The sequence below is a fragment of the Cibotium barometz genome, chromosome 10, assembly GCF_041138505.1.
Source record: "Cibotium barometz isolate CiBa-2024 chromosome 10, ASM4113850v1, whole genome shotgun sequence".
Lineage (NCBI taxonomy): Eukaryota > Viridiplantae > Streptophyta > Polypodiopsida > Cyatheales > Cibotiaceae > Cibotium > Cibotium barometz.
In genome coordinates this window covers 42117886-42128115 of record NC_141055.1, presented here as the reverse complement: position 1 = coordinate 42128115, position 10230 = coordinate 42117886, and the positions used below count along the sequence as shown (strand labels likewise).

General features: G+C 43.8%; 1 protein-coding gene and 1 long non-coding RNA gene across 3 annotated transcripts in view; one reads left to right on the top strand and one right to left on the bottom strand.

The window, feature by feature from the left end:
• Window positions 1-695: 695 nt before the first annotated feature.
• Window positions 696-1433, top strand: LOC147634920 (uncharacterized). 2 transcript variants are annotated; one of them, XR_015266734.1, is made up of 3 exons: window positions 696-900; window positions 1010-1195; window positions 1302-1433. It is a non-coding gene; the product is annotated as an uncharacterized LOC147634920 (long non-coding RNA). The 2 variants fall into 2 exon arrangements; XR_015266735.1 differs by having other exon boundaries at window positions 696-905.
• Window positions 1434-4358: 2925 nt separating this feature from the next.
• LOC147634919 (putative serine/threonine-protein kinase At1g01540) overlaps window positions 4359-10230 on the bottom strand; it is a 47980-nt gene continuing 42108 nt past the window's right edge. The window contains exons 4-7 of the mRNA XM_086804182.1: window positions 5596-5766; window positions 5338-5467; window positions 5031-5240; window positions 4359-4874 (exon numbers count right to left, since the gene is read on the bottom strand). Of these exons, the coding sequence (XP_086660308.1) occupies window positions 4635-4874; window positions 5031-5240; window positions 5338-5467; window positions 5596-5766 (751 nt within the window). The 3' untranslated portion in view covers window positions 4359-4634. The remainder of the gene's footprint in view (window positions 4875-5030; window positions 5241-5337; window positions 5468-5595; window positions 5767-10230) is intronic.

The following is a 10230-nucleotide window of genomic DNA, read 5'->3' as shown; positions in this document are numbered from 1 at the left end:
ACCTTCCTAGACACAGCATGAATGACGCCACATTCTTTCACCAACCACCAACACTTAAGAACATAACACAGAACCCTCATTCCTACCTTGTGGTCCATCTGGCACCCATCTGTGCACTCATGCTTTTTCCACTCATGTAACTTGAGCCCCATTACACACTACATTATTGATGTGAATAATCTTGATTAGTAAAGTGATTGATACCTCATTAGACAACTATGAGCCTAATCAGATATCAATCACTTTACTAATCAAGATTATTAATCCTCTTACTTCATGGAAAGCTTTAATGGTGTCCTTATCCCATATAAGATTACACATATGTGTGCTCCAAGTTAATGAGTGAGATAGCATGTGAACAGTAATGCGTTATCGTATGGAGTATCACTTAAATTGGGCATGTGCCAAGATTTTGGTTATTTATTATTTTTGCCTATTATGTATAGCTGGGACATTCAATCACAATTCCGTCATCTGCACACTCACAAGGGCTACTAGCCTTCCATTTGTGCACAACATGATTGGACTTCTTGAAAATGCCCACGGGAGAATCCTCCATCATGCCCAATCAAATGAGCATCTCAATTGATGTCCATGGAGCCGACAAATCCATGCACCCTAATGGAGATCTTCAAACAACACCGAGATAGTAATCTAGTATTAAGCCTTTTGTAGCTGTGTACTATGATCAAAAGCGAAGAAATTTATGCATTGGTAATCAATTTGAGTGGTTGTGTACAACGACACTTGCCGCCGCCTCTCACAGTTTTGACCTCCGATCCGCCATGGATGAGCTGCTGTCTGCCGCGACCTCCTTCCTGGGCCCGAAATCCCACGACTCCTCCAGCGCTCCTGCGCACGGCCCCGCCCATGGCGAGAAGCCCTCCGACACCAGGATTTGTAAGGTTCACTCAGTTCTTTTTCCTAAACACTGATCTCAGCTTGGCAGCGCTCCCCGGACCATCTGCGATATTTTGTTCATCTTTGTGTATTGTTCATTTCATTGCAGTAAGCTTGCGATAATATCGGGGAGCATATACCGAGATTTCAAAGTGATGTAATTGTTCTTGCTTGGCTATTACCATCGCTGGTGTAAAAATCGAGCCATAATCACTCTAATTAGCATCATTACTGGAGCGCTTAACCACACTCGTTCAGCATGATGAGCGTCACTCCTGCATACATCAACAAGAAGGTAAGCTTCAGCTTCTCTAGCCGAGTCTCAAACAGCGCAAAACCCTCCTGCATGGCTTTGAGCACAACCATGAGCTAATATCTCGACAATTGTTGGCGCAGAGCAGAGAGCGGAGGCTGTCGAGGGATAGAAGTTCTTGTGTGTGTGGAGACTGCTGGCTGCCCAATGGCCCATGTGTGAGAAAAAAAGAGGCAACCATTTCGGCACCATTTTTTTTTCCATTACTTTTTTCCAATCACCAAAATAGTATACAGGTCTTGATTAATCCTTCTACTCTTTGTACATGTTTTAAAAAGGCCTTTCAAAGTGCGCAACAAATGTAAAAAGAGTCCTCTTTTCACAAGTGGGAGGCCATAGCTAGAGGTGTTTCTACTCAATTTTGGGAGCCTACAAAGAAAATTTGGTTTCTAAATTCTCAACCATGAGGGGATAATCCCACAATTCAAGATCAAATCAAGGCACTTCAACAAGCACAAATAGCTTCACAAAGAGAGTTAAGAAGGGAATTAGAAAATTGAATTATTCAAAAGGAGAGGGACTAGAAGAAATTGTGGTCTAGAATTAGTTGACACCAAAGAGAATCATATATGTAGAATTGTTGAGGCGACTTGTTCAAGTCAAGAGCTTGCCTTAACCTTGTTGAAGCATGTGTCGTTAGGTCTTACCTTCAAGTTACAAATGCAACTTCCCACTGTGGGTGCACTCTATTGTCACACTAGAAGGTTACTTGCCAAACGGATGAAGGGAGAGCTCTCTATGTCTTGATGGAGGCAATAAAAGATCCATCTTCATGGTGTTTCTCTCTCACAAAAGGTGGAGGAAGAAGAAGAAGTTAATGCAAAAAGAAAATCTACAATCAAACCTATCTATTAAGCAAGCAAGATTCACAATCAATAGCAAGCAAAAAGAGGGAAGAGGAGAGATCACAAGAAAACTATTGCAAGGGAATGATTGTCCCTTGCTGATTGATAAAAATGACTAGATGTCACACTAGGCCGACCAAACTTAAAAATGGCTCAGTCTCTATTACTAGTCTTAAGCAAACTATGTACACTAAGTTCGTAGACTTTCCCTATTTGACATTAAGCACATGGTGAGACTGCTTTATATGTTTCAGTGCCATCTTAGAAAATTTAAGTACGTATTCACATAGGCAAGATGGTGGAGCACGTTATGGTAGGTCGGGCGGACAAAACCATGTTAACCAATGGAGTGGCTTTAACATATTCTCCTTCCTAATGGTGACCATGTTCTCACGTCACCCAAGTCGGTGGTGAAGTTGCTGTTGAGAAAGTGAATGGTGTGGATAGTCCAAGATACGCCATGGAGTTGTTGGGTGGCCAAGGTTAAGTGATATAGTTTAGGATCGATCTGTAGCAAGATACATGATAAGTGATGGAAAGTTTTGGATGGCCCTGATGGCAGGTAGCTTGTCAAGGCAACATGGAAAGTAATAAGCAATGTAGAGGTTCTTAATGACAGTCCTTCGTTGGGTGTGGAAGTGGTGTGCACACTTCACCATGAGGTGGCTGGTAGAAGTGGGCCATACCTTGTGATTGGTGGAATGAGCACGAGACCACCATGTAATGAATGGCATGGAAAGATGGCGGTCTAGGACATCCTAGAGCAGTAAGGTATTATGCTCGGATCTCATAGCATGATGTTTAGAGATTGGGCTCCTTCTTGGCGATATATCTAGGTTGAGGGTTTATTGGTGTGAATTGGAGACTAGAGTTGAAGTAGAGGATACATGCATGAGGACTCGTTGGAGGTATTTGCAAGGTCGAGGGTACTATAGGCGATGGATCATACCATGGGCTAAGCTTGTACTTTCCATGGTTCACCCATTTAAAAATGTACCTAGAGGGTTGGCATTCATGAGGTTGGTTGCAGGTCCATGTGTATATTCGTGTTGTGAGGAGATGCGAGAGGTGAATAAAATTATGAATGTAATTTTCCATCGTGGGTGCCTCCATTGTCACACTAGAATGTTGCTTTCCAAAGGGGTGAAGGGAGGAGAGCTCTCTATGCCTTGATGGAGGCAATAAGAGATCCGTCTTCATGGTGTTTCTCTCACAAAAGGCGGAGGAAGAAGAAAAAGCTTATGTAAAAAGAAGAAAATCTATAATCAAACCTATCTAGCATGCATCCATTAAGCAAGCAAGATTCACAATCAATAGCAAGCAAAAAGAGGCCAGAGGAGAGATCATAGGAAAACTTTTGCAAGGGAATGATTGTCCCTTGCTTATTGGCAAAAATGACACATAAACAACTGACTAGTTCACACACTAGGCTGACCAAACTTAAAAATGGCCCAATCTCTATTACTAGTCTTAAGCAACTATGTACACTAAGTCCGTAGACTTTTCCTATTTGACATTAAGCACATGGTAAGACTACTTTATATGTTTCAATGCCGTCTTACAAAATTTAAGTACCTGTTCACATAGGTAAAATGGCAAAGCACCTTATGGTAGGTCGAGCGGGCAAAACCATGTTAACCAATGGAGTTGTTTTAACATACCCTTCTTTCTAATGGTGATCACGTATGCCCTCACACGTCACCCAAGTCCGTGGTGAAGCTGCTGTCGAGAAAGTGGATGGTGTGGATGGTCCAAGATACGCCATGGAGTTGTTGGGCAACCAAGGTTAAGTGGTATAGTTCAAGACTGTTCCGTAGCCAGATATAGGGTAAGTGATGGAAAGTTTTGGATAGCCTTGATGGCACGTAGCTCTTGTAAAGGCAACATGGAACGTGATAGGCAATGTAGAGGTTCTTAATGCTAGTCCTTCGTTGGGTGTGGAAGTGGTGTGCACACTTCACCATGTGGTGGTTTGTAGAAGCGGGCCATACCTTGTGATTGGCAGAATTACCACCAAACCACCATGTAATGAATGTCATGGGTAGATGGTGGTCTAGGACATCAAAACAACTCAACTGCATTTAGAACTAGCAATGATACAAAGCACAAACAAAATCAGTTGATTCTTTGTCGCTTTAATTTATGTACACTCAGTAAAATTGCAAGACATTGTAGGTGCATTTAAAACAATTTCCTACTTTAGTCAGTGTAAACATTGATTCCAACGTGGACAAGGTGAAGTGAATATTTCCCTGGTCTGTCTAAGAGTGATCGATGGTAGAATATGGCAAGACGCATTAGATCTGAAGAAGCTGTGCTTGTGACATTCAATGAATTATATATCACCTACAAATTACATTTGCAAATACACATGAAAGAATGAGGTCCCAAACACACACTTCTTCGGTTCCCCCACACTGCAAAATGTTTACATCTAGATTCTTTGTATACATTTCACACATACAATGTGAGGTACCCACCAAGAAGACGACGCAAATGTCCTCTTTCTCCAAATGCCAAAGGGAGTCAGCAGGCTCAAATACCCTCTCAAGGGACCTATCAAATCCCACCAGCTATTAGCCTTCATACCTCCTCCATCTTGCTCTAGGATCACCATTGCTGGGTGCCTCAATGTCTCGATCATTGTCCTCAGAGGACCCCTTCCATTTACCATCTTTTTGACCTGTCCTTTGTGTCTCTCTTTGAACTGCCGTGTAGGAAGGACCGTCCATGGGAATGCCTTGATCTTGCGGAGCCCTTTGGAAATGATGGGGAGCATTCTTTTGTCGGAGAGAGTCCCGGGCATTCTTGCGTTCCTTCTCGTGATGAGCACAAAGAAAGGACTCAAATAAGTTCTCAGAAAACCAAAATAGACCTCATTTCCATATCCTCAATGCAATTAAGTAGAGTATATTTAAGTACAGAAAGAGTGACCAACATAAAACACAGGTGCCCACAAGCAAGTTGCGTACCTCCCGGAAAGGATTATCATCTGCCTCAAGCATATGAACCACATGGCCCATTTTAGGCCGCTTTTGGGCATCAGGATCCACACACCGCAAAGCTACCAGCAGTGCTCGCTTCAAAGCTCGTGGTGATGGCTTCACTTCCATCTTTGGATCTACAACTTCATCAGAGTGGTGATTACCAACCATTGCTTTCAACCAGTCCACCAAATTCACCTGCAAACAACCATATAAGGGCTATGTGCAGGAATCTCCCAAAGAGGTTTATGGGCATTATCATTTGACTTAAAGGTCTTCATGAATCCACTTTCACCTCTCCAGCTGGCCTGCTAAAATCCACAGGGACTCGTCCCGTGACCAACTCCATGAGAAGCACTCCATAGCTATACACATCGCTTTTCTCAGTTAGCATGCCAGTAAGGGCATACTCTGGAGCCACATATCTGTACAAAAAGCAATTTATAAGTTTTTTAAGAAAGAGCTTAATTTGGTTTTTCAAGCGCCTAGTTCAGATGCACAGCAACTGATGATGTTACTATGCCTGAAGTCATAAAAAAATTTGCCTGCATACCCAAAAGTACCCATGACCCTTGTCGTAACATGGCTATTTCCGGTTCCTAAAAGCTTTGCAAGCCCAAAGTCAGCAACTTTTGGATTCCACTGGCTGTCTATTAGAATATTGCTGGACTTCACATCACGATGGACAACTTTAGGCTCCAGACCCTCGTGCAAATAGGCCATCCTGTATTTTTACAAAATGTTGAAGCGCATGCATATTAAATATGTCAAACCTCTCTCTCTCTCTCTCTCTCTCTCTCTCACACACACACACACACACACACACACATCATGCCACCCTTCTATCAAGCTTTGTTAGTTAGTAATTTTGGACTTTCTATTATTTAAGTAGTCATGGCAACGTGGATGGTAGATACACTCTTGATGTATTATCTTGGTACATAGCTGTCAAAACTAAGCATGGGCAAGGTCCCAACCCCATTAAGACATTTCCATCCCAGCTTGCTAGCCAACCCTGTTGAGACATTTGCATCCTAACTTGCTAGCCAAACCTTTCCAACCCCACTGGCAGCAACAGGGATGGTGTTGGTTGGCAAGTTGGAAAAGGCCACATTGCCATTGTCACGTGCACTCTGTGCACGAGGGTACACAGTGACACACTGGCATAATCATCAGTGCAATATTTGTTCAGAAGTAATAACCTTTCTAGGAATGTGTGTCGTACACCGTGACCCCATTGTGAGCCCTCAGTCCAAGGACAGTCAGGCACGAGCTACGTAGGTCAGTCTTCGAGCCATAGAGGTCACTCTAGAGCTAGTCCTCTTAACCCACTTGGAGAATTCATCACATAGGTGCATTTAGCAGTCAGCGTTAGAAGTAGGGTTGCATTAGAAAGCATGTAGCAACATATATGTCAGGTAGGCTAGCCAAAGGCCAGCCCATGGCTGGTGGACCTGTCAGCAGCCTGGTCAAGGGCTGTTTACAGCTCTGACCCTCCATTTGAGGCAGTCGACAGCAAGAAGGGGCACTATGTCCCTGTCAGGACCCTCCATTTGAGGCAGCCGACAGCAAGAAGGGGCACTATGTACCTGTCAGCCAGCAGAAGGGCAGCCATGGGACACAACAGCAGCCTGTCTTGGGCCCTGTGCAGTCAGCCAGCAGGCTGGCAGCATTAAACAATCAGGCGCCAGCATTTAATGTTGATTATAGCATTTAATGCTATTTTTAGCTTCTTCTTCTTTCTTTCTTTCTTTTTTTTTTTGGTCCAAAAGGAAACTGGCCAACCAGCACCTTTTGTGACTGTAAAAGCAGGTGCATGAATCAGCATCATTCATTCCAGAATTCAGCAAAACAACAAGCAGTTCTCAGTCAACAGACAGCATCCTACTCTCTCCAGGCTACCATTGATAGCTCCTCTTCCATTCTCAGCCAGCATATGTACAGTGCTACAGCAATCTGGACTTTTGCATGAGTGGTAGAGTCTTCTGAAGAGCCCTTGGATTGGTGGATACTCAGCCAATGTTGGTCTTCCTCATCCTTGCGTTGGGCAGTCATATCGCTTGCTTCTCAAGCATTGTACGGCAGTTCTCCAAAGAATTAATATAACCAATACTCCTACTTGCAAGGCGGGCCCTTCAGTGGGTAATTGGGACCCAATACTGTGTCGTCTACTTCTCTTCTATTCTCTTCTCTCTCTCTATCTACTCCATGAATTGGATGCTAAAGATCTCACCACATAGAGGTATATAGAAGGCCTTGTTGTGTGTTACCACGATCAGCCTCTATGCATGAGAGCATCAGGTTGGTGACCTGACTCCGCTACCTAAAGAAGTGAGAGCATTGAGTGGATGGTAATACTGCAATCCGGAAAAAACACCCAGGCCTCCACCATGTCAAGAGAGACATCGCATCAGGAAGAAAGCCAACAGGAAGTTACAGAGGCACAAAGCTTCCAAAGTGACACACCAAAAGAAAGTACGATTCCGCCAAGCACAAAAGAGCTCCTAAGGTGTTCTTCGGTCTAGAGGAACAAAGAAGAAAAGACGACAAAAGACGTGAAGAAGCGAGAAAGCAGAACAAAGACATGCGGAGGAACAAAGGGATAAGGAAGCCACACGCAAGTATGAGGAAGACCAACGCCGTCGAGAAGTCGCCAACTCGGAGTTGCAACAAAGATCAACTGGGAGGCTATGCAAATCCAACATCAATAGACGATGGCACAAATTTTGGCATTCCTTCCCAAGATGGCTCCAAATACCTCATCCTCCACCGCCCCTACCACCACCATCATATGAACCTCTCCAAACTTTAGTTAAGTATGATGGTAAGCGTGATCATGCTGTTGTTACACAATTCATTTATCGATTTAAAGCACATCTTCCACTAGCTAAAATTACAGATCCACAAGACGTCCATGTGACAGCACACCAGCACCGCAGCTCACTGGGGAAGCTGTTATTTCGTGGCAGCATTGGTCACAACGTCACACAAACCCCCTGACAAGCCAATTGCAATTTGATTGGGCTACTTTTGTGGCTGACCTCAAGGCACGTTTTCTTCCACCACAGTATATGACCAATCTCGAGGACGAGTTTTACAAACTCACTCACTGTGGTTCCCCCTGTTTTGACCTACTCCAACAAGGTCATTACCATGGCCTAGCAATTGGGTATATTGGAAGAAGATAAGCTAAAACAATTCATTAGAGGTTTAGACACAAACATTAGGTACCCAATTAGGAATTTCGAGCCTCAAACTTATGCACAAGCACTGACCCCTCACAGGTAGCCCCAGCAAGCATAGTCTAATCCTAAGCCCTGGTAGCATTCGTATACCCAAGGTAAGGGAGATCAAAACAACAAAGACCAGAAGGACAAAAAGAAAAATTCTCAGGGTCAATCGAGCAATAAGAAATATTCTACGTCCAAGACTCCTAAGGAAAAAGCTAAGGAGGGCATTACTGCAGGTTATCTCCAGCCAGATGAACAGACATGGTACAAGGCAGAGAACTGTTGTTTCTTCTGCTACATTGTGGACCATGGGAAGAAAGTCTTCCGGAATATGACTTCCGGGATATGACTTCTGCAATTATGAGTTGCGGAACACAAATGCTCGGGTTGGGACGTGTTGCACTAAATTTCATGCTGAAAAGTCTGCCAAGGCATCTATTTCCATAGTAACGACCGTAGCATCCCCATCCACACCTCCGCCATCCGCCTCTAATGCCATTCAGCTATTACCCACTTTGAATTCAATGCCACCAGTGGTATTTAATGGTAAGCAAGAAGGTGAGGCTGAGGGATAGAAGAAGGCTCTTATCCGTGCCTATGGCACTGCAAGGGGACAACAATTCATTGTCCTCTTCGACATGGGCAATTCTAAGGATGCCATCTCTCCGCAGCTGGCATACCTTGGTTCCTTATCATCTAGATATGGATGGGTTTACACCTGGTCTACGTACACACCTCTCTCTCAGAAAGCTCAGCCGTTTGAGTTTAAGGTTCAGAAGGCAACATTCCAACGGGATTTCATTGTCTCCCCTCTTTTAGGGCGTGACATGATCCTCGGGATCCAATCGTTTAGATAGTATGCACCCATTCCTCATTGGAGACAGGACACTTTCACTGTCGTTGAAGGTTTTCCTAAGCACATCATGATTCACGAGGATTGGAGCATTCCTCGAATACCACTCATTTCCCACATTCAGGCCCAACGAACCGTAAAAAAAAAGGAGCAGAGTGTGCATTGATTTATGTCCGCTCTTAGTCTAATGCAATTCAGACAACACGCGCAGTGGAGCAAAGGATGGCAAGTCTTTTGTCTCAATACAGAACATTATGCTGCTAGATGATCTCCCACCCAATCTCCCACCCAATAGACCTGAGGACCATCGCATAGAGTTGGTTCTTGATTAACAACCTCTCAACAAGTTCCCCTGCCACCTTTCTAAGACATTGGAGAGCGAGCTGCAGTAGCAGTTATCCAAGCTACTCTAGTCTGGATTTATCCGATTGTCCTCCTCCCCATTTGCCATCCCCATCCTATTTGTCCAAAAGAAGGATAAGACCACACGCTTATGTGTGGATTGCCTTGAGGACCAAGCGCGGCACTATGAATTTGTGGTGCTGCCTTGTGGACTCGCCAATGCACCGACGACGTTCAACAAGATGATGTCTCTAGTTTTTCAGAATCTCATTGGCAAATGCATCTTCATCTTTCTACATAACATACTTATCTTCTCACGGACTGCAGAGCAACATGAGCGAGATGTGACACAAGTTTTGCAACTCTTGTAGGACAATGAGTTGTTTATCAATCCCAAGAAGAGTGAGTTTTGAGTACTGGAAATACATTACCTCAGATACATCATTAGTTCATCAAGTATTAGCCTCAATCCTGAAAAGGTACACGCCATTCTCAATTGGGATATTCCCAAAATAGCCAAGGAAATTCACTCATTTGTGGGTCTTTGTCAGGCCTTCAGTAATGCACCGACGACATTCAACAAGATGATGTCTCTAGTTTTTCAGAATCTCATTGGCAAATGCATCTTCATCTTTCTACATAACATACTTATCTTCTCACGGACTGCAGAGCAACATGAGCGAGATGTGACACAAGTTTTGCAACTCTTGTAAGACAATGAGTTGTTTATCAATCCCAAGAAGAGTGAGTTTTGAGTACTGGA